Raw genomic sequence first — 22,824 nt, forward strand, 5'->3', positions numbered from 1 at the left:
ATGGGCTCTGCTGGCTAGGGCTGGTGGGAGCTGTAGAGCAAAACATCTGGAGGGCTGCAGGTTGTCCCGTCCTTCTCCATAGCTGGGGAGGGACGAGCTTAAAAAACCTTAAACAAAAAAAACTTCCCTCCAATTAACTATTCCCTCAAGTTAAAAAAGCCAAGGCTGCCACAGGGGAGGTAGAACAGCCCTACTTCCCACTCACACACGCACACGCACACATAAGTGTGTAAAGGAATGTATGTATCTGGGCCAAGTTATATCTAACTGGTGAAAATATCCGCTTTCCCCGACAAAGCCAAGTGGACTGGGAAAGAATTTGTTTTCCCATCACACGTCTGAATGTTTGGAGGGAAGCTCCTTCGGTCGGGCACAGTGCGCGCATGGGGTTTCGTGTGCGCGCGTGATATGCGCGCGCGCGTTTGATACATATCAACGTGCCCTTTTATATTGCAGTTTTAGGGAACAACCCCATCGGGACGCGGCCGCCTCTGACCCCGGAGGCCACCACCTACCCGGCGCGGGCAAGCAGAGCGCGGAGGGCATCTCTCCTGCGGACCTCGGAGCAGTGGACTAGCGGGGCTGGAAGGGGCCACGGCCATCGCGGCCGACCCCGGTCGCAGGACAGCGGGGCTGGAAGGAGCGCGGCGGAAGCCGCCCGGCGGGCGGGCCGGCGTCTGCCAGGGCGCGTCTCGAGCTCCGCGTTCTGGCTGCTGCCGCCGGGGCGCGCGGGAGGCGCCGCGCGGCGAACCCCGCCGCCCGCGTCAGCTGCCGCCCGCCCGCGCCCGCGCTCGCCACGGCCGACAGCCCCGAGTCGCCCCCGGCCGTCCCGGCGGCCGCTGAGCTCCGGCGGGGCGCGGCGGGGCGGGGCGCGGCGGGGGGGCGGCAGCGGCCTGGCGCCACTCGCGCGCGCGCATGGGCCGCGGCCGGGACTCCGTTTCCCGCGGTGCTCCGCGCGGGCGGGCGCCATCTTGCGCCGGCCTCTCCCCGCCCCGCGGGCTCGCATGAGCCGCCGCCGCCGCCGCCGCCATGTCCGCCTCGCCGGCCGCCGGCGCCCCCCGCGCGGCGGCCTCGCCGCGGAGCCCGGCGCGCCTCTCGCGGCGGCAGGAGAAGGAGGAGCTGCGGCGCCTCAACGACCGCCTGGCGCGCTACATCGAGCGCGCGCGCGCCCTCGAGCTCGAGAACGGCCGCCTGCTCCTGCGCGTCTCCGAGGAGGAGGAGGTCGTCACGCGCGAGGTGAGGGGCGCGCGGCGCGGGGCGGGGCGGGGCGGGGCGGGGTCGCGCGTCTTCGCAGGCCCGCCGCGGGGAGGGGAGGGGAGGGGAGGGGCGCGGCGGCCCCGCGCGGCTGGCGGCGGCGGCGGCGGCTCTGCCCGTGTGCTGCGGGGCCGAAAGCGGGCCGGGCTGGCTGCGCCCCCCCGCCTCACGGGCCCGTCGCGCCTCTCGCCCCGCTCGGCCCTGCGCCGCCATCGCCGCTGCTTCCCTCGTTGTCCTCAGTAAGCGGCTTTCCCGCGAGGGCACAGGCACGCTGCTCCCCCCGTCGTCGCCCTGCAAGGCGGGCTGGGGCGGCGGCGGCGGCGGCGGGAGCTCTGGTCCCGCGTCGTGGCGGGCCCCGAGGGAGGGCAGGGGCTGGCTTGCGCCCCCGGCCTACCCGCCGTCCCGGCCGCCCGGGCCGCTGCGCGGGAGGGGCGCCGGAGGAGGCGGCTTTGCGCCGGCGTCGCTACTCCCGTTGAGCGGCGCCCTGCGGGGCCGCGGAGGCCTGAGGCGCCCCCTTGTGGCGGCCCTGCGGGGCAGGCCAGGGTGGCGGGGGCCTCCCGGTATTGGAGGCGGGGGCCTTGCCGCAGGTCCCCCTCCCAGGGGGTTCTGCCTGTGTCAGTAACGCTCAGCGTGACCCCTTGCACGGTCCCCCCGTGTGTTGACCCCGTTGTGCCCCCCTGAGAGGCGAGCCAGTTGTCTGCGACTGGAGGCACGGGCTGAGGCATGGAGGGGCCTTCATACCGAGGCACTGTGTGAAGCACGGCGGCGGGAAGGGTGGCGCTTACGGGGGGGGTCTTCGTGATGCGGGGAGAAGAGCGCGGCAGCAAACGACTTCGTCGCCCCTCCTCAGAGGTGGCCAGTCAGGTCAGGTGGCCCAGCTCCCTGTGAAGCCTTTGAAGACTGTGGTGGTGGCGGCGGCGGCATATTCAATTACGGGGGGGCTTTTGGGGCCAGAAGCCCCTGTTGCTGCTGCTGCGATCCTCCCCTCCGCTCCAGTTGAGAGTTGGGCAAAGCCTCTTGCATCCAGATCCATGCGTGCGCTGATGCCTCTTGGAAGAGGAGCAGTGCCTCTCTGGTGGGGCCAGGCTCCCTGCATGCATCCCGAGGGTGGAGTGGGGGCAGAGGCAGCGACCCCTTTCTGTCCTGCATGGATCAGTGCTGGGGCGGGTCTCAGCGCGTCGGGCATTCTCACACCACCACCCCGTCCCCCGAAGCCTGCCTGGTTGGTCTCCTGCCCCGGGTGGCGTCTGCTTTTTGTTCCATTCTGCTGTCTGCAAGCGGAGGAGAAACGTGGTTTGTGCTGCACTTTGAAATGAGGAAGTCCCGCCTAAGCTTGGATGCTGCGTAATCTCCGAGCCAGTGGTCCTGCTCTGTGTTTGAGCAGGCTGTTTTTGGTGCGGGCTCCTCTTTCTCTGCTGAGTAGCCGCCGCTCTAAGCCACCTTCGCCCTCAGCCCTAACTTCGGCCAAGTCCCGCAGATTTCAGCAGAATGTGGTGCTTCCAGGTCTGCATATTTTGAATTGCGGGCTCTGTCTGATAACGCACCTTGTGGCCTTTGGACATGGTTATCGTTGCATGGGTGGAAATTTCAAACGCCCCCACGGGCATGTCTCTATTGGAGCAAGGTGGAGTTGCCAGGCAGCCAAGAGCATGTGCCGCATCTGTGTTGCTGGGATTTGGACCAGAATCCATGGCTCTCAAGGTGTCGGCACTCTCTTTGTATTCCTGGGATCTTCTGAGCTTTGGGGACGCATTGCTGTCAGGAGGGCATTTCCAGTCCAGCAGTCGGCACCCTTAGTGGGAAAAGAAGGGCAGCGCGTTTTGGACACAATGTAGCGATACATTTGAACAGCTTACTCAAATATGAAAATGAACGATCACAAACGAAACATAAAACTTCCAACCCTTCTTGGTTAACCACAGTGTGGGGCAGGGGCAGGGGGCTGCTTAGGATTCTTTCAGCATAGGGAGCTGTAGAAGGAAACACACAGCAGGAAGGGGTGAAGTCCTTGTATTAAGGGCATGTAATGAAGAGCTTTTGCTTTTCAGCCCCTGCGAATTGTACTATTACGGGAGTTGTAGACAAGGCTTTATTTATATTTCTAGAGATTGGCAAATGCAATCAAAAGAACACAAGAATAACTTTGCTGGATCCGGCTAAGGAAAATCTTCTCGCCCAGCATTTGAGCCCCCAGTCGTGTCTTGTTATGGCCAGTAATCATCGATACATCTCCCTTCCATGCATTTTCCTGTTTGTTTATTACATTTTTATCCTGCTCTTCCTACTTCCGTTCCAAATCTTTTAAGAACCTGCCAACCATAAGGGGAGCCTCCAGTCCTCTTAACCCATGACTGCTAAACTTTCTTAGAATCCTTTGTGGGAGACTTCGTCCAAAGCATTTTGTGAATCAGTGATTATAGGCTGTCTACCCAAATTGTTCTGAACCTTATAAGTATTGACACCTTCCAAGAATTCTAAAAGCTGGGTAAGGCAAGAAGATGTCCCTGTGCATATTCTTGCTTGCAACATTTTCCAGTATACTTAACGATTTTAGCCTTGGCGATGCTTTCTGTCATTTTGCGTGGGACAGTAGTCAGGCTGACATGGGGCAGTAGTCAGTTGCACGGGGCAGTAGTCAGGCCATAATTGCCTGGCTTCCCCCTTGGTAGAACCTGGCATGGCCCTGGCTCTTTTCCATCCTGATTTTAGTGATGTGGCATGTTTTAGCTAGAAGATGAACCATTTCCAGTTTAATTTTTTTAGGGACTCTATTCTTTATGCCACCTTTGTTGCCTTTGAAACATAGTTTTCAGTTCGTGTCTGTGGGGACCCTGTGAGTGGGAGTTCCTTTCCTTTCCGATGTGTCCAAAGAAAACTGGGGGAGCATCACAGTTTGCTGCCTGGCCTTGGATTCACCAGAAGGCCTCAGCATCATAGAGGCATGATGACAATCCTGGCCGACCTTCCAGGGTGGTTGTAACATTTACTGAGCTATTGTGTGATCTGCTTTTCCTGAGGTTCACATATAAATGCCAAGCATTAGGACCACATATAATATAAAGGACCACATATAAATGCCAAGCATTATTATTAAAGAAGCACAGACTTATTTTTTTTAAGGTAGGTAGAGGGAACGTGGTTTAGCACTCTGAGGAGACCGTTTCATTTTTCAGCCATGACTTTGGGCAAGTCGCTCAACCTCCACTCTACAGTGAGAGTGAGCGAGAGCTGCCCGCCTGCCACGCAGAGCTATCAGGGCTGTTTGGCCTAAGACGCCGATGGGGGCATGTCAGGAGATGGGGGCATGTCAGGAAATGCGTTGCTGCTGGTCTGTGCAGCTGAAGAGGCTTCCACTCCTCCTTCCCATCGTGTCCTTCGCCTCAGTGTCAGGTGGCTGCATCGGCTCTTTAAAGCTGGGGCATCTGGCTGGGGCCAGGATGCTCCTCCCAAGGTGGCAAATGGCAGGCCACCCACCACCTGCCACTTCTTAGAAAAGGTTTGCTCCCGGGGCCTTCGGCATTTCTGGCTCCCCAGAGGCTGCTTTCGGCATCTGAGTGTTGCTTCTGCCCTTGCAGGTGACTGGCATCAAGGCCCTCTATGAGTCGGAGTTGGCGGATGCCCGGAGAGTCCTCGATGAGACAGCCAGAGAGAGGGCCAAGCTCCAGATAGAAATAGGGAAACTGCGGGCGGAGCTTGACGAGCTCAGTAAGAGGTAAGGGACGTTGCCCCATGCCGTGGGGCCCCTCTCAGTCACGTAGGGCTGGGAAAGTATTCCTGGTACTTCTAGGCACCGGCTTGGCCTTCAGTCCGCCTGATCGTCTCCATCTCTCAGGGCCAGCTCTGCTAAAACGGCCAGGTTGGGGTGGAGATGGGGGAGTTTCAGCTTCCTAGATGGTGGGAGTGAAAGAAGGCAGGCTGGTGAACTTCACCTCCCTTCGGGCAACTCAGGCCTGTGTTTTTGGAGCTAGCATGCTAGGGCCAAAGTACCGGCTATGCTCAAATATGGGTAACGTGATCCCCAGCAGCTGCCTCTTCTACAGCAAGGGATTTCCCCTCCTCCCTCCCACAATGCCAGAGGCTTTTTTAAAAGCCTCTGTTGGTGACAAGTGAGGCTTTTATAAGCCTAATTACAATGTGGGGGAGGGGCACTTTCATAGGGGTTGCAGCTGGGGAGAGAAGGACTAACACTCCCCAACGCTAGGACAGCCTCCCCTGACACCCCCCCACCACTGCATTTAGGCTGCCCTGCCTGCCCATATATCCTTGCCTATAAGCAGTTCAGCCTTCAGGTCCCTGTACCCCACCTCCGTTTCCGGGCGGTTCCTCCAAATTGCACACACCCTCTAGAAGCTGTTTTTCCTTGGAAGACCTGGCCCCCAGGAAGCCTCTGTTCCAGGGCTTCACACGTAACATGAAGCGATGGCCTCAGCACTGCCAGCCCTTGGTGTGTTCCTTGGCCACCCTTACGTGGACACTGAGAATATGCCATGGGATCCAGTTCTTAGATGTAAATGTATTTAAATGTAGACAGCCAAGCTGAATATGGCATGAAATGGCTAAGAGAGCCTGTTTTGCTTTGTGGGGAATGTTCAATGTTTTGGAGCTGAAGTTGCAAGTAACCGGGCTGTGCCGACGTTTTGTTCCTGATGTGGAAGTTTGGGGGCTCTGCTTGTATCAACCCCTGCTTTTTTACAAAGCCTAGAATAACAATCCATTTAGTTACCTTGGCACTGAATTACTTGCTGCTTTGTCTGTACATAAAAATTTTGCTTTGAACAAATGCTAGATTCTTAGCATACCAAAGTCGTACTTCTGTGATCCTGGAAGGAGAGATGCCAAATATTCTGCTCTGTGCCTTGCACTGACTGGTGCACAGACCAGATTGATCGAGGGTGGGTCAGGGGGGAGAGTTTAATTACAGAGAGCCTTGTGTGCTCCATGTGCTAAACCCCTGTGCTTGGCTCTGACATAAAACTCTCCTTGACCGTGTGGGCTCTCGCTCTCCTGGCTTGGTGAATTGTAGATGTCTGGACACTTGGAAGGCAACCTGGAAAGGAAAGGGCTCCTTCCTGCGCTGGCCCTGTGAAGATTCTTGATGGCTGTGCATGTAGCGGGTGCCCAGCCCCGTGGGCCAGTGAGGAAGAATCAGTCCGTGCAAGAACGGTTCACCCATCAAGAAGCAGCAGTGTTCTTTGGACCTGTTATAGGGCCAGACTTCTGCCTGTTGCCCAGGGGAGAAGCTTGGGATGCCCCAAATCCCATGTCGTTGCCAGCATGGGGTAGTTTTCACTCAGCTGTCTTTCAGAGCAGTCCTTGCCATGGATGCAGTAACAGTGCCACCTACTTGGAATGAACTGTAGCAGATGAAAGGGTCTGAAGATCATAGCTGAAGTCGTCCTTGGTGCTTTTGTGGTTTTTACTTAAAATAAATTATTTTAATTGTGAAATTACAACAAAATAAAAGAAGAAGAAGAAAGTATATACATATGTAGATTTGTATATGTCAGTGACTACATATGGAATGCATACGTATGAAGACTTTCTAACACCCACACATCGGCTTCTATAAAAGTGGGCCAGATATCCAAATAAGGATCCATTTGCAGGTGGCGACTTTACACCATCTGTTCAAATATTGAAAGTGCTGTAAGGTCCTCAATCCATTGCGTTACAGGAGGTGAGTGTTTATCCTTTCGCTGTCATGACATCACTCTTGGCTGTCAAAAGGGTGCGGAGAATCCATTTGCGCTAAGCATGCATTCATTTCCATGAAGAAAGTAAATAATTTAAATGAGCATGTGCACCAGCAAATAGTAAAGACTGCTCCAGTATAAAATGTATCCATATAATAACCTCTTCCCCCAAAGAAGCAACTACTGGACGTTGACAAAATGTGTTGAAAAGAAGCATTTGCTGCATTGCATCGCCAGCAATTAACTGAATTAGACAAACCCGTATTAAAGAGCCGTTGCGGCATCCAAAGAGACATGAAACAAAAGTTTTTGCTGAATAAGACACAGCCTGAGATCCGCAGATGCTTCAGATATAGACACCAAAGTGGGGATCCATTGATTAGGCACAATGGGACAACCCAGTTCCCTGTTTCCTTCCTGCTTAGAACCCTGTATATCACATTTGTTTACCAATAACAAGTCTCTCTTGACATGGATCATGGGTAGGGATGTACAAAAGTCACTTACCTTTTTGATAGGGTGATTCGCGGTGGCGGGGAGGCGCTCTGCACCTTCCCCCGCAATCCTAAACCGGCTCTGCTCCGCAGCGGCTCCGTGGAGCCACTGGCCAGGGCCGTCTGCAGCCGGAGTTCCGGCCGTGGATGGGCTGCTGCAGATGCAAATGGCGGCCGCCGTAGCGGCCGCCATTTGCATCCTGCGAAGCTGCTGTGATAGGCTACGTAAGTATTTACATAGCCTATCACGGCAAGCCAAAAAACAAACAGCGTATGCAAATGGCGGCGGCCACCGCCATTTGCGTTCCCTATTTTGAGCCGTTTTAGCCTACGTAAATATTTACGTAGGCTATTACGGTGAAAAAAGGGAACAAAAATGGCGTAGTGGGTGCCATTTGCATTCCTTTCCCCCCCTCTGTTTTAGCCTACGTAAATGTTTTCGTAGGCTATTATGGCGGGAAAAAAAGGAACGCAAATAGCGCCCGCTACGCTCTTCGCGTTCCTTTTTTTTCATCGTAATAGCCTATGTAAATATTTACGTAGGGTAAACGGCTCAAAATGGGGAACGCAAATGGCGGCCGCCGCAGCCGCCACCATTTGCATACGCTGTTGTTGTTTTTTTGGCTTGCCGTGATAGGCTACGTAAATACTTACGTAGCCTATCACATCCTCCGCAGGGATGCAAAAGGCGTCCCTGCATTAGCCATGATAGGCTACGTAAGTATTTACGTAGCCTATCACGGCTATGATCAGGAAGTGAATGGCAGCCACGGGGCGGCCGCCATTCACAAGTCAGCATGGACGGCAGCAGGTAAGTGCTCCGTTTCGTGCGCCTTTTGTTGGTTGGGGGGGTGGGGGCTTCTTTCCGCCATGGATTTCGGGGAATCACTGAGAACCGTGGCAGAATTCTCTGACATCCCTAATCATGGGTCGCTTTGCCTGATCGGCCTCAATAAGTGCGTCTAATACGTACGTTCAGGACGAGGCTGGACAGCCATCTGTCAGGGATGCTCTGACTTGGATTCCTGCATTGAGCAGGGGGTTGGACTTGATGGCCTTGTAGGCCCCTTCCAACCCTACTATTCTATGATTCTATTCTATGCTGTAGAAGGGGCCTGGCCAAGCCTAGATACTAACAAATGCTGCAATTACGAATATTGCTACCCAGCCATTTGTGCTTTCATTAGCTTTAGTCAGGGTGAACTGAAAACACATGCAAATGTATTTAGCCAAAGAATAATGTCGAGTTACATTATGAGATGCGTTAACTTCAGACTGGATGGGAGCCTCTGCCCAGAAAAGTGGGAGGTCGTTCACCCACCCAGGCCACTGTGTGCCTATGTTGAAGGATCTACTTCCCTGTAGTTCATGGATGTGTCCCAGCCTACCAGAGGCAAAGCAGCCTGATCTGGACTGCCCTCCAGCTCTTGAAGGACACTCCCATGATCTGAGGAGAGTGGAAATTCACAGCCAGCACCATCGTCAAGGCATGGCGTGGTTCACTGGCACACAGGAGTGCTGGTGGCAGTGGGGAGGGGTCAGAGCGCCATCTGTCAGACCTCGCAGGCATTCGTTGCCGCTCAGGTGGTATGAGAGCCTGTGCCGACATCTCTTCCTCTTGTCTCCCTAGCTATAAAAAGAAAGATGGGGAGTGGTCCACGTCTCAGGGCCGCATCAAGGAGCTGGAAGTCCTCTTCCATCGGAGTGAAGCAGAACTCACTGCCACCCTGACTGAGAAGCGAAACCTGGAGGCCGAGGTAGCTGATCTCCGTGTCCAACTGGCCAAGGTAAATGTGGGGCAGGGGGGAGACCTAGTGGAATGTGTTCGATCAAGTGCCGGAGTCCCGTTGCTTGGATTTTAGAATGGCAGCCTCACAACCAGGGAAGGAGCAAACTGCTCTTGGTCAATTCTTTCTGCAGCAGCCTCCCCCAACCTGCCGCCCCCAGGCAGCCAGCCAGCCAGCCAGCCATGCAGGTGGCCGGCAGGACCAAGAAGCAGGGGGCTGCTTGGAGGGGGAGAGCAGCTCAATTCGCTCCCCATTCCGCCACCTAATGCACCCGCATCAGGCTGCTTCATGGTAGGGCTGGCTGTGTTTATGAGCATGCTGCTTGTAAAAGATAAGCCATGGCTTCCCCCCCAAACTCTCTTATCATTATGAGTGGACAAAGGGCTGGATGTGCCTGATCTCGTCTGATCTTGGAAGGGTTAGCCCTGGTTAGTACTTCGATGGGAGGCCACCTTGGGATCAGGCTTCCTTCACTGAGCAGGGGGTTGGACTCAGTGGTCTTGTAGGCCCCTTCCAGCCCTATGAGTCTATGATTCTATGTGCTGGGCTACAACTCCCATCCTTCCCAACGGACATGGCCATTGGCCCTGCTGGTGAAGATGATGGCAGCTGTAGGGCATCGGGGGAGGAGGCTCTTCTCCAGTCAGCTAACTGGAGGAATAGATGCCTCATTCCTCATTCCATATTTCCCGAATGCAGAATATATGTCAGAAACGTAACATGAAACCTTGGCAATGACAAATGTGTTGTTGGAGGTTGCTGAGGTGCAGCTACTTTGATTCTGCCACTCCTGTTACAGCACAGGAACTGAAGACCCCAAATTCCTTTGTTCATGTTGACTCCAGGAGTAACGTGGCCTCCTGGCTTAGGTTGTGTAGAAAACAAAATGTACATTCCCTCTTGGGCTGGCACGTTGGATTTACAACCCAGGGGAATATTTTGAGGAGGCACAAAGCCGAGTTCTTGGGCTTCCACAAAGCTGGAACAAGGCCTACGAAGTGTATACAGTATTGATGTTTGAGCGCCTGCCTCTAACCTGGCCTGGTCTGTGTCCTTATCTGAGTTGGTGGGGTTCTCTGTGCATGTTTAAATAAAAGTGACGGTGATACTGCCCAGGAGCCCTCACCTGTTGTCCTTTATTGATGTGAATCAGCTGCTGGGGTTCTTGTCCTCCCTTAACTTCAGCAGTCCAGCAGGCATTAAGTATATTCAAGGCAGAGTTAGGCGTTTATAAGAACATATAGTTATTGAAAGAAGGGGCTAACAAATGTACACAGTACTAATTCCCAATCAGCTTAGCAGTTTTTGCTCCTTTTTCCACTCGCTCCATTCCGCTGTCTTAAGAACTCTTCCCTTCCTCAGAAAATACCCACACACACCCCAACCACATCAGGTGTTGTAAGGTACTTTGACTGCTTAGAAATGCTTGTATTGCGTATTTATATGTGTAAATTCGGAGGTTTAATCTGCAGCTACGTCTCCCCGCTCCCCGCACCAGCTGCTGTGCAGAGGCTTTCTTAGCCCCCCACAACCCGCAGCCCTGCCTGGGTCCCAGAGACCATTCAGCCCCGCTGTTGTTGTTGTGCTCCGCCTGGTCCTGCGCCGCAGCTGGGAGGAGTGAATATGGTCGGGGGCTGTTCCTCCCCAGCTGGTTGGAACTGCTTTTTGGAAAAACAAAACAAAATCAGACTCTCAGATGATTTGGGCCACAAAGCAGCCAGGACTGTGTTTACTTCTGTTTAGATTTGAGGCTGGCTGTGCCTTTTCAGAGAGGCTGGCTGTGCCTTTTCTCCGAGGAGCCTCATGGTTGGTGAGGCTCCCTTCCCTCCTTGTCCCGTGTGCCCATTACACCTGACAGGAGCTTAGCTAGCAATGGTGTACCCAAAGACCATTGGCGCTCGGGGGAACTTGTGCAGCTGTATTTCTCCTGGAGCGTCTCCCTTCTGAAGGCCTGACGGGTGTATTAACAGGGCTTTTGGGGGTGGGGGGATGCTGCGTGAGCGTGAGGGAGACAGGCAGGCTGCCTACATTCCCAAGGGCCGTTTGCAGAAGCCCAGCAGGGCTCCCGCTTGATGCTGCGCCCACCCTGAGCACTCCCTCGTTCTGCCCTTCTCCCAGTCGGAAGATGCTCATGCCGTGGCCAAGAAGCAGCTGGAGAAGGAGACGCTCATGAGGGTGGACCTGGAGAACCGCTGCCAGAGCCTGCAGGAGGAGCTGGACTTCAGGAAGAGCATTTTTGAGGAGGTAGAAGGAGCTGCCGGTCGCTCGGGCTACAAGGGGAGACGGGGCGCTTGGGAGTGTGCTCAGCCTTGGCCAGATGCAGCGGTGGGAGCCAAAGCGGGTGTTGATTGAGCTGAGGGAGAACACAGCTCTGTCTGCACAGAGAAGGAGGGAGTGGCCCTGTCAGCACCTTTCTGCATCGGTGCGGGGGGGGGGGGCAGCGCTCTTCCAGACTAGCTCTGATGTGGCTTCCCAGGCTCCCCTTCCCCCACTCCTCCGCCACTGGAAGTTTGGTCCCTTCTGCCCATTACCAGGCGGAGGCCGCTGTGGGGGGGTCCTGCCCTGTGGCACCCTTGATCCGAGGCCGCCGCGGGCCGGCTTTGCTCCCACAGGAAGTGAGGGAGACGCAGAAGTGGCATGAGCGCCAGTTGGTGGAGGTGGACAGCAGCCGCCAGCAGGAGTACGAGTCCAAGGTCGCCCAAGCCCTGGAGGACCTGCGCAGCCAGCACGATGAGCAGGTCCGGCTCTACAAGCAGGAGCTCGAGCAGACCTATCAGGCCAAGGTGAGGCAGGCAGGCTGTGCCAGGGTTCAAGGGCAGCCCTTTGCAGGCTCCAGGGGCTGATTGCGGGGAGGGGGACACGTGGCATGTGTAGCATTGCTCTGAGTACATCTTGGGAAGCGCAGCCCGTAGCCCAGGGAGCCCTAGGAGCTGCTGGAGAAATCCGCTCCCGGAATCCAGGACTTTGGAAGCCCGTCTTGTCTTGGGTCGCTCTGTTCCCCTTCCCTCTTCAAGAGGAGGTAGATAGGCAGTGACTGCTTGAAACACAGGCGTCACATTTAAGGCCTCTTCCCTCTTTTCCAGCTGGAGAATGCCAGGCTCTGCTCTGACCAAAACGACAAAGCTGCAAGTGCTGCTCGCGAGGAGCTGAAGGAAGCCCGCGTGAGGATTGAGTCCCTCAGCTACCAGCTATCTGGGCTGCAAAAGCAGGTGAGGGAAAGTGCCCCCTCTCTTTCTCCTCAGCTATTTTCCTTGTCCTCCCCACAGCCCAGCCCAGCCCAGCCCAGCCCCAAATTTGCAGTGGGTGTTCTGGCCACTTGTGCTGAGTCTGGCCCCGCTGGGTCCATCTCTCAGGATTGCCTGAGCAGTGGCTCTCCAGGGCTTCAGGCGGGGTCCCCTACCTGGGACCTTCTGCCCGCCAAGCAGGGCCTCTGCCACTGAGCTACAGGGGCCTTTCCCCACCCAGGTGCAGTCCAGACAAATGCCCTGCTGGGGGGCTCTTCCCCTTCCCGTAAGTGCTGGGCTGTCTGCAAGAGCGGAGGGTGGCCTTGTCCTAGGGTCCTTGGCCCTTCCCACAAGCACACTTCCCTGCAAGGCAGGCTGAGGTGGAGAGGAGCTCCTGCTCTTATGCTGGCCACAGATCGTGAATAATAGCGGAGATCCCCTGTGTGCCACTCTCCCTCCCAGCTGGGTGCTTTGTTCCCCGCAGCGGGTGAAGGTGCAGAACAGGCAACGCCGGCACCTCAGTCAGGCCTGGCCTTGCTGCATGTGGCTTCCCTGGCTGGCCTGTGCACAGTGACTGAAGTGCTGGCTGGAGGAGCTGCACGTGGTGCTTCAGCCAGGGACTGGGGGTGGGTGGGCGTGGCCCTGCCCCCTGACGCCTCCCCCCCGGCCTCCCCGTAGCTTGTTGCCTAGGTCCCTGGCCAGCATCTCTCCCTCTCTCCTCCCCTGCAGGCAAATGCAGCAGAAGAACGGATCCGGGACCTGGAGGACCTGATGGGCAGTGAGCGAGAGAAGCTCCGGAAGATGCTGGAGGCCAAGGAGCGGGAGATGAGCGAGATGCAGGACCAGATGCAGCAGCAGCTGATGGAGTACCAGGAGCTTCTGGACGTCAAGCTGGCGCTGGACATGGAGATCAGTGCTTACCGGAAGCTGCTGGAAGGGGAAGAGGAGAGGTAGGCGGGAGTGCCCAGGGTCCTTGTCATCTGGCCAGTTGAAGCAGCGGTGGCTTCTGGAAGGGTCCATGGCTGCCCCGAGAGACGGCCCTGGGCAGCCTCTCTGCGAGCTCTATGCAGATAGTCCCATGCGTGAATCAGTCGCATCCAAATAAGCAAAGAAGGAGGCCAAGGTGCTGGGTTCAGGCCCAGTGTTCCTCACTGGGTGGGTTGTGAGGGGCTGGCTGGAAATAGGGAGGGCAGTTGGCACTGTTGCTCCTGGGAAGCCCAACTGGCCCCTTCCGACACATCGCCCTCTGGCCTGACGATGTGGCCACCTTGCTGAAGCCAAGCAAGTCTGGACTTGATTGGGGAAGAGTGGCAGACAGCTTGAGGACTCCCACATACGTCCCCCTGAGCTCCGTGGCGGAAGAAAGGCAGAGTACAAACATAATAAGGAAACATCCATGTCAGCCCTCATGAAAGCAAGGAGCATAATCATGGTTCTCTGGGGTGCTGGAGGACGATACTGATGAGGCTGGGTCGCCACATCTGCAGACAGTGACGGAGCAGGGCAGCTTCTGTGGGGGAGCGTTGCGTGGCCTTCCCTCTGGACCAGTGCTGCCCATTCTTTAGCCTTGCTGTTCACCCCCTGCCTTTCCTCGCCAGACTGAAGCTGACTCCGAGCCCTCTGTCCCGCATCACAGTGTCGCGGGCCACCTCCTCCAGCAGCACCTCGGTCACTCGCTCGGGCCGGGGGAAGCGGAAGCGCATGGGAGCCGAGGAGCTCTCCAGCAGCATTTCCAGTGGGATCGGCCCCGGGAGCAGTAGTGCCAGCAGCCGTTTCCAGGTGAGCCAGCAGGCCTCGGCCAAAGGCAGCATCAGCATCGAGGAGGTCAACCCGGAAGGGAAGTACGTTCAGCTGAAGAACCGCTCTGACAAGGTAGGCTGGCTCTCGTCGGGGAGGGAGGAATCGCCTTTGAAATGTGCACTGGGCACTCCCGGGGACCAGTCTGACCCAGCACAGCTGGCCTTTGCCATTTGTGATCGCTCCCTGGGCACTTAAAGGGCCCTGTCTCTTGTTCCAGGATCAGTCTCTTGGGAACTGGAGACTGAAGAGAAAGACTGGAGACGGAGAAGAGATTGCTTACAAATTTACCCCCAAGTATGTCCTCCGGGCTGGGCAGACAGTCACAGTAAGTCTTTCCTTGGGGGAATGGGACATTGACTGAACGGGATACCTGTGTGCCAGGCTGGCGCTTCTCAAAGTTACACAATTGCTCAAACGCACTCGGCCTTCTTCAGAGCCTTTCCAGACCCAGAATCAATCCCTGCGTGGCTCCTGTGCTGCTCCTGCCTCAGGAACTGGCTCTTGGTGGCCAGGGCCGTGTGATCCAGCCACCGGATCACACGGCCCTGGATGATCAGGGGACTGGAAACAAAGCCCTATGAAGAGAGACTGAAAGAACTGGGCATGTTTAGCCTTGAGAAGAGAAGACTGAGGGGAGATAGGATAGCGCTCTTCAAGTCCTTGAAAGGTTGTCACAGAGAAGAAGGCCAGGATCTCTTCTTGATCATCCCAGAGTGCAGGACACGGAATAATGGGCTCAAGTGACAGGAAGCCAGATTCCGGCTGAACATCAGGAAAAACTTCCTGACTGTCAGAGCAACACAACAATGGAACCCATGACCTGGGGAGGTGGGGGGCTATCCCACACTGGAGGCATTCAAGATGAGGCTGGACAGCCATCTGTCAGGGATGCTCTGACTTGGATTCCTGCATTGAGCAGGGGGTTGGACTCGATGGCCTTGTAGGCCCCTTCCAAGCCTACTGTTCTATTATTCTATGATCCCTGTGGGAAGCCCTGCGCTAGCCTTGCCCACCTGTGCCAATGGAAGGGTTTGCCATTCCAGTCTGAGTGACTGGTCCTTGCTGCAAGGCGAGACGGGCAGGGCTCTTGCTTGCCAGGGCAGGGGATCAGGGCCTCTGCCAGGTACGCTGGGAACACAAGGCAGGAACGTCCCTGCAGGGGGTTGGACTCGATGGCCTTGTAGGCCCTTTCCAACCCTACTATTCTATGATTCTATGCATAAGCAAACCGCTTGGGGTGACCTCCTGCCTGCCTGCCTGTCTCGCTTGCCTGTTAGGTCTGGGCTGCCGATGCCGGCGTGGCCCACAGTCCGCCCTCAGTCCTCGTGTGGAAGAACCAGAGCAGCTGGGGCACTGGAGCCAACATCCACACCTACCTGGTGAACTCAGATGGAGAGGTACGTCCTTGCGGTGTGTGTGTGGAGGGGACAGACACATACATATGGCGAAAGCATAACCGTTGGCCTCCTCTTGTGTCTGTGTGGAGGTAAAACAGAGGGCAAGCCAGAAGCCCAGTCGAGGAAGGGACAACGCAGGCTGTGCTTTGGCTCATCGATGCTGATGGCAGAAGCCTGCATGTGCAGAATGTGGAGCATTTGGGCAGGAGCCGGCTTGGGCTGGGGGGTGTGGGGAGGAGAAGAGAATGTTGATTTGTTGGGTGTTGGAGGGAGAGGGAGGGTCAGATGCGTCCAGTTGGCTGTTTGGGGACAGTCTCGGAGACAATCGTTTCTGGCTCCTTCGTGGATACTGATTAAAGCTGTGTGTGTGTGTGTGTGTCTTTCTTGCTGAAAACCACGAACTTAAATCTTGCCACTCTTAGTTCTTTCACACCTTTTCTACCAGTAGCTTCACATCAGAAGAACGGTTACCTGCTCCTTCGAAGCTTTGGGAGCTCTAGAGGGTGGAGACTGTCTTGTGCTTGGTGCAAAGCAATAACAACAGAGTTCCACAAGCAGAGGGTGCCTTGAAGCATCTGCCAGCCATCAGGGCGTTTGTCTGAAGTGGTGCTTCTCCCTGTTCTTCCTAGGAAGTTGCTGTGAGAAGTTTGACCCAGTTGTCCACTCTGCTGCAGGAGAATGAGGAGGAAGATGAAGCGGAGTTTGGAGAGGAAGACCTTTTCCACCAGCAGGTAGCCAGAAGTGAGAGGCTGGGGCAGCTGCTGTTACGCCTCAGAAGGGTGGCTCAGCTTTGGCTGGGAAACAGAAGGAAGCGGGAAGAGACTGAGCGCCTCCCTCAGAAAGGCTTCTCAGAGTGATCTGGAGAGGAGGGATGAGTGTGTGTGTAATCAATTTTGTCTGCTGCATGAGTAGCCAAACCTTTTAAAAATGGAAAAGGAGACAAAAGGGACCCCAGTAATTAAGGGGATATCCAAAACCCTTCTAGAAGACTGCCACCCTTTGTGAGGAGTGTCTTAAGCCCCTTAGTAGCGTGGCTCCACCTTCCAGTCTACTCCTCTAGAGCAAAATTGGGGTACTTCTTCCTCACCCTCTGTCTTTCCTCTTCCTTTAGGGGGATCCCAGGACAACGTCCAGAGGATGTGCTGTCATGTGAAATGAAGCTCACTGGCCAATCTTTTCTCCTTCCCCCTTCTGCTCTATTTTTCTTTTGCCCAGAGTCACTGAAAACTATTTTTATACGTCTTATATGATTTCTTCTTTTTTCTCTTTCTTTTTTTAAATGGAATTGATTCTTTGATACACTTTTTAAAGAGAGGACTGTCTCAGCCAGAACTGCCACCGCATTCCGAGGTTTTCCCTTCCTCCTGGGAAGGCTACTGGGCCCTTGCATTGGGCTTTAAAGTCAAGGGCAGCGTGGCTCTTGGAGTCCCCAGGGAAGACATTGCCTTGGGAAGGGTGGGTGCTTTTGACTCCCTGCCCCTGTGTGGAAGGTCTGGTGAGTTCCCATATGCTTCTGCTGTCATGGGCTTCGTGTCACCTGGACCTTGTGCTGGAACAGACCGAAGGTCATAGAGTGGGAAGAGGCCCTGCCGATGCAGGAGATCGGCTGCTACACTATCCCTGACAGGTGGAGGAGAGTCCACCTATTCCGGCCTTCTGTTCCAGCAGCCTCTGAAAAGGGACTTGTAGACACTCGGTTTGGGGAGATGCTGTGGGAGCACTGCGTTCAGTTGTCAGGTGGCCCGCCCTCCTTGGAGCATTTGCTCCCAGCACACCCTTGGCCAGGCTGCCACGTCCCTCTGTTGCTGCATGTGCCACAGTCAGCAGAGCAACACACAGGCACTGGCAGGGGAGCGGCCCTGAGGTCTTGGGTAACCCGGCCGTGCTGAAGCACCTGAGTGAGACTCATCTGTGCTTTGATGGACTTGAAGCTGAGCAGACCCCTGACTGGCCTTGGGGCTTGCCTCAGACAGAGACAGCTGGCCTGGAAATGGCACGCCAGGGGGGCTGGCAGTGCTGAGAGCAACGGGTCTGGTGGAGTCTGGAAAGCCGCTTTGTGCAGAGGTGGAACGGGGAGCGTCTCCCGCCTAGCTCTTCATGATAGCGTAGATAGGGAGGGGCACATTGGGGGAGGAATTCTGGCCTCCCAGCTCTTTGCAAAACCCTCTTAGCATGACCTTAGTTGCACTACTTTGTACTTCACTACTAATGAAGGAAGCCTTCATTAACTACATTGTAGAAAGATGCTAGAAAGACCCTTGACATTGAACTGTTGTGTAAAATGTGGAATCTTGGCCTTTCAGAATTCTGGATTTTGGTGGTTCTGAAGCAGATAATCTGCCTTGTAGGTGGGAACCACATTTATAAAAGCTCTTGTCGTGAAGACCCGAGTCCTCATGCACACAGCACGTCCAGGCTGAAATTGGCCCCCATAACATGAAAGTGCATTTACAGGCTGAGATTTCAGATTCTGGAGGTTGAATGTTGAGATTCAGGTTTTGCAATTGGCAGCATTCCTCTTCCTCTCCAGTGCTGGCCTTGGAGCTCAGTGCATTCTTTATTTTTAAAAAAGGGAAGACCAGTGACTTAAGCTGTGTGCAGGGGTCCCTTGCAGTACTCGTGAAGTGCGTTCACACCAGTGGGCATGTCAGTCACTGCTGGAGGACCTCCCACTCATGGACTCCTGGCTGAACGTCTGAACTGCTTCTCCTAAGCATTGTCATGTTAAGAGGCAGCACATTAAGCTCTCTCTGGTATTTAGGCCTTTTCTGATGTGCAAGTCGTCCCTTGATCATCCAGCGGTGGCATGCACGTCTGTCTGAAAGGATCCTAAGAGACGCCTGGGCAAAAGAGCAGCCAGCTTGTTGAGCGTCCTGCTTGCACTGATCTTAAGGGCGTAAGAGGTCCGTCCGAAAAGGATTCTGGAGCCTCCCAGAGTCATAGCAAAACCTCTGAATTCTGGCAGCAAACGGGACTTTGGCTGTGCTTTTCATTGTGAGCCCATGTGATCCCTTATATGGCTTCAGCTTGAGGACATGGGGATGTTTGTGGCCATGGCCAAACGTTCTGGTCAGAGAGAGGAGATTGACTGGCTGGAACTGGGGCCAGTGACACTTCATGGCTTTGCTTGTGTGCAAGTTGTGTGCATAGGACCGGGAATGAAAAGTCAAACTTTATATTCAAAATAAATAGATTCAAAGGTGCTAATATTCCACAGGCGTTTTGATGCCACAGGGTGTGTTAATGACCAATGTTGAATTCATGTAAAAGTGTTTTAGATTTAGATGTTTTAATCCATTTCCTATTGAGCCACTTGTGCAAACGCCCTGAGAAAAAAGGGTATATTGGATCAAGCATATAGCATTCTCTCTTCTCCTGCATCCCATGTCTTCCTTGCATAATCTCGCTGGGCTTGAACAGTTGGCTGAATATGTCATAGATCGTGCTTAAGTTGTCGCTCAAAATTAGGCTTCTCAGGCACAGCACAAGAACTATTTTGCAGCCTACGTCTTTACACACTTCCTCCCTGAGGAGGACAAACATGCTTTCCCAAGGCTGCTTCCTAGCCTCTGCCTCCCTCGGCGGTGGCCTGTGACCAGCCAGGCGTCTTCTCTTTCCTGTGAACCTTAAAAGATGTGAATGTTCCTTTCTGTGCGCACGTGCTACTGGGTGCAGCAGGCAGCTCCGTGAGTGCGGCCTGAGCCATCCCCCTTCTGCCCATTGTGAAACCTCCCTGACTCCTTTATCGACCCTGAAAATGGTCTGGAACTGAGGCAAGTGTAAACTGCCACTTGGCCATGAGGCTCCCTGGCCAAGCGGTGCTGAGGGCTGAAATGAGAGCGGCAGTGCTTTGCCTTCAGAGCCCCTCACCATTCGGGACCTCGGCTGGTCAGCTTACATCCAGCCTTCCTCTCCCATGGGACCCTCCAGTATACATTCCTGTTTTTGGGCAGGGAGGCACCTCAGTTGCTAGGCTGAGTTGCAACCTGTCTGGTTCTCATTCTCTTGCAGCCAAGCCTCGCTCCAGTCAGCTGTCTTAAGCTGGGAATCCCAGAAAATTTTTTTATCCCCCTGCTCTGCCTCTAGCTGAGGGAGTCACATCTTCAGCCTCCCATCTTTTAGTTGCCTCTGCCCTTCACGCTGCCCGTCTCCTCACAGACATGCCTGTTTAGGGTGGAGAGCGGTTGCCGTGCACCCTTCAGGCTTTCCATCCCTCCCCGTGTGCTGGGGCATGTCTTAAATTGCTTAGGGTGCAATCCTGTGCAAGTTAGGCAGGAAAACTCTACAACTCCCAGCATTCCCCAGCGAGCCATGGCTGACTGGGGAATGCTGGAACTTGTGTGACTTTTTTTTCTATCTAAACCTGCATAGGATTGTGCCCTTAGTGTACAAAAGGCCAACCTGACTCCCCGCTCCCTTCATAGAGCAACTGGGATTCTGCATCAGCTCTTCCACTGTGCAAACCTCAAAATTCCAGAGTCTTAAAGGCTGGAGTTCCTTGTCATGTGAAATTCCCCCAGTACATTTTGCCAAGGAAAGAGATGTAGGGTCACGTCTTTCTCCTATGTGAAAAAAAAGATTTTCAAATACTTCATCATCCCACAGATAATCTCACTTCACTTCACCCCTCCCCCCCAAATCTATCAGGAGCTGCAGGCTATTTAGGAAGCCACCTCTCTTACTGCCTTGGTTCCCCACCCCCCAAATCTACCTTCCACTGAATTTGTCAGGGCCTTGTTACCAGTCCAAGAGCAGATGGTAGGAACCTCGGTTGGGAGGTGGACGTGGCAGCAGATAGATGTCTGGCTGTGACCTGAGACACACAAATCCTCTTTGCTCTTGAAGTACGCCTAGCTTTACACTTAAAAAAACCAACAATGTAATTTCTTTTATCTTTTAAGCCTGTATTTACACATGATTATTGGTAAATGTTAATGCCGCCTTGAAATGCTAAAGTCTAGAGAACAAACTGCTAAAAGAAGTACAAAGCACTGGACTCTCTTGGGGTTAGGGGCATTTGGGTGACCCCCAATCTCATCTTCTCTTTGATATATACAGTGGTGGGGGTTGCTTCAGAAGTGTTTCCGTCTGGGCCTTAGCAAGGTGTCACACGCTGGACTTTCTACTGACATACCCACTTGTGCATGCGACCCACCAAGTTCTGCCACCATTAGTTTCAAGTGAGAATTTTCATGGGAACCCTCACACAATCCCCACTTGAAACGTGCCCTACATGGCATTTCCCCATAAGAGAAACACATGTATGTATGATGCCCTGCTGAGTTGCAAGTTCTCAGGCTATAAGCTGAAACACAAAAGTAGTGAGACGAGCTTTGCCTTTATACAAAACGATTTCCTTATTAGAACTCTATTTTTGTAGCTGTGAGTTTTTGACTTGTGTAAGTTTTGGTTTTTAAAAACAGGGCAGCTGCATCTATAACTCTAATGTGCAACAGGAAAGGGGTGTGGGACGGGCTTGCTCCATGAAGCCTCAGAGTTGTGGTGCAACAGGGACTGTTGGCAGCCGCACACTTTTGGGAGAAAACTGTGATCTAGACTTTCCCATTTCAAAGTTGTTTTGCTTTATTATGGATATGCATGCCAAGTGTCTTTTTCAATGATTTGTAATATACATTTTTTTTGACTGGAAGCCTTTTGTACAACACTCCAATAAATGTTTTGCATTTTTATCCTGGCTGTTGTATAGTGTGCAGGTAAACTGTCCCCAAAACTCCCCATAACAGCAGACCATTTAGAGATCGTCAGCATGGCTGCGGCTGCTGTTTGTGTCCAAGTGTGAGGATTATTGCCATGAGGCAGATTATTTGCTAGTGAGAGCCTTGCAGGCCATTTCTTATGAGCCAGGCAATAGCGACTGGACACTGCAAGTGACGCTAATGAGGGAAGGAGTCCAAGATGGGTGGGAGTTTTTAAAAAAGGAATTTCTCAAGGCACGATTACGAACAATTCCAACAAAAAAAGGTGGAAGACAACGGAAGAAGCCAATGTAGCTTCACAAAAAGCTTAGAGATGACCTGAATACAAAAAACAACACACACAGGAAGTGGAAGGAAGGCCACGCTACGCTGGAAGAGTCCAGGCAGGTAGCACAGAATTGCAGGGATGGCGTCAGGAAGGCTAAAGCTGAGAATGAGCTGAGGTTAGCAGGGATGCTAAAAGCAACAAAAAGGCTTTCTTCAGCCATGTGCAAAGTAAAAGGCAGAGGAAAGAAATGGTGGTTCAACTATTCAATGAGGATGGTGAAATAACATGACAAAAGGCAGAAGTGCTCAGTTCCTACTTCGGCCCAGTCTTCTCCCGAAAGACGGCCTGACTCCCCTGGCAAAGGCAAAGTAACCCTCTTGTATGCTTTTTCAATCACTTCTCTCTCCTGCAAGCCAGATGCTCCCCCTTTTCTCTCAGCCACGCAGGGACTGTGCCTGGTCTCTCGGTATCTCCAGGAGGATGCCAGGAGCTGCATCCCTGTATTCTGTTTTAGAAATTGGGCTTACATTGGCCACTTTCCAGGCTTCAGGTAAAAAGGCTGGTCTTGGGCAAGCTACATGTTTTTGTTAAAAGAGCTCAAATGTGGAATTGCTGGTTTTCTAAGAGCTGTTGGCTAGACGCCATAGAGAACAGCCCAGAAACATCTTCCCCCCAATGTTACAGCTTTCAATTAAAAGTTGGAAGCAGCCTAGAATGGACATTGGGCCAGTTTTAAATGCTGGACTAGGATTAAAGCCCACAGACAGGGCTCCAAATGAGAACATGAGACTGGGGACCTGGGGTGGGAAAGGAACATCCGAGACTTCAAGGCAGAGAGCGCCGTTTGTTTTGTTCCTATCGCGCTGTTCTTCTTAAATGAAAATGTCCCTAAGGCGCTCTTCGTCGGCATCCACGGCTCTGGATCCGCCCCTGCACCATAGCCCACTTTGGCCTGTTGTAGGCCCCTCAGGACAGGGAGCGGCTTCTGCTTTTTGTTTGCCATTGTCCATACGGCGTTTCTCGGATTTTGAGAGTGTATAAAATATCGAGCCGGGAGGACGCAGTCGCGTGCAAGGGACCTGGTTCTCGCTCTTGTGTGCGCCCGCTTTCGGGCCGCGGGGAGCGTGGGGTGGGCGATGCAGCATCCCACCACCCGCTGCCGTGGGCTACGCAGCCTTTCCCAACCTCAG

General features: G+C 54.1%; 2 protein-coding genes across 6 annotated transcripts in view; one reads left to right on the forward strand and one right to left on the reverse strand.

Annotated features, from left to right (window-relative positions):
* The window catches only part of LOC146333894 (uncharacterized), a 24,634-nt gene extending 23,518 nt beyond the window's left edge, over window positions 1-1,116 (reverse strand). For 2 of the 3 annotated variants that reach the window (XR_014786411.1, XM_084825062.1), the window contains exon 1: window positions 516-1,093. Coding sequence is in view for 2 of the 3 variants with exons in the window: in XM_084825062.1 (XP_084681188.1) it covers window positions 516-1,006 (491 nt within the window). In the remaining variant the exon portion in view is untranslated. Of the gene's footprint in view, window positions 1-515 lie in introns of all 3 variants that reach the window. The other variant, XM_084825063.1, reaches the window with a different exon arrangement.
* Window positions 945-21,338, forward strand: LOC146333896 (lamin-B2-like). 3 transcript variants are annotated; one of them, XM_084825059.1, is made up of 12 exons: window positions 945-1,236; window positions 4,830-4,966; window positions 9,072-9,228; window positions 11,347-11,472; window positions 11,841-12,011; window positions 12,312-12,437; window positions 13,182-13,402; window positions 14,051-14,324; window positions 14,470-14,577; window positions 15,530-15,649; window positions 16,279-16,380; window positions 16,761-21,338. In XM_084825059.1, exons 1-12 carry the CDS (start codon window positions 1,030-1,032, stop codon window positions 16,800-16,802), a joined length of 1,791 nt encoding a protein of 596 aa, XP_084681185.1. In that variant the 5' UTR covers window positions 945-1,029; the 3' UTR covers window positions 16,803-21,338. The 3 variants fall into 3 exon arrangements, with proteins under 3 accessions (XP_084681185.1, XP_084681186.1, XP_084681187.1); XM_084825060.1 differs by having other exon boundaries at window positions 14,051-14,231; XM_084825061.1 differs by lacking the exon at window positions 945-1,236 and adding an exon at window positions 1,968-2,118.
* The last annotated feature ends 1,486 nt before the right edge of the window (window positions 21,339-22,824 follow it).

Source organism: Heloderma suspectum, chromosome W, assembly GCF_057233095.1.
Source record: "Heloderma suspectum isolate Gila_16-S chromosome W, 16-S_ref, whole genome shotgun sequence".
NCBI lineage: Eukaryota > Metazoa > Chordata > Lepidosauria > Squamata > Helodermatidae > Heloderma > Heloderma suspectum.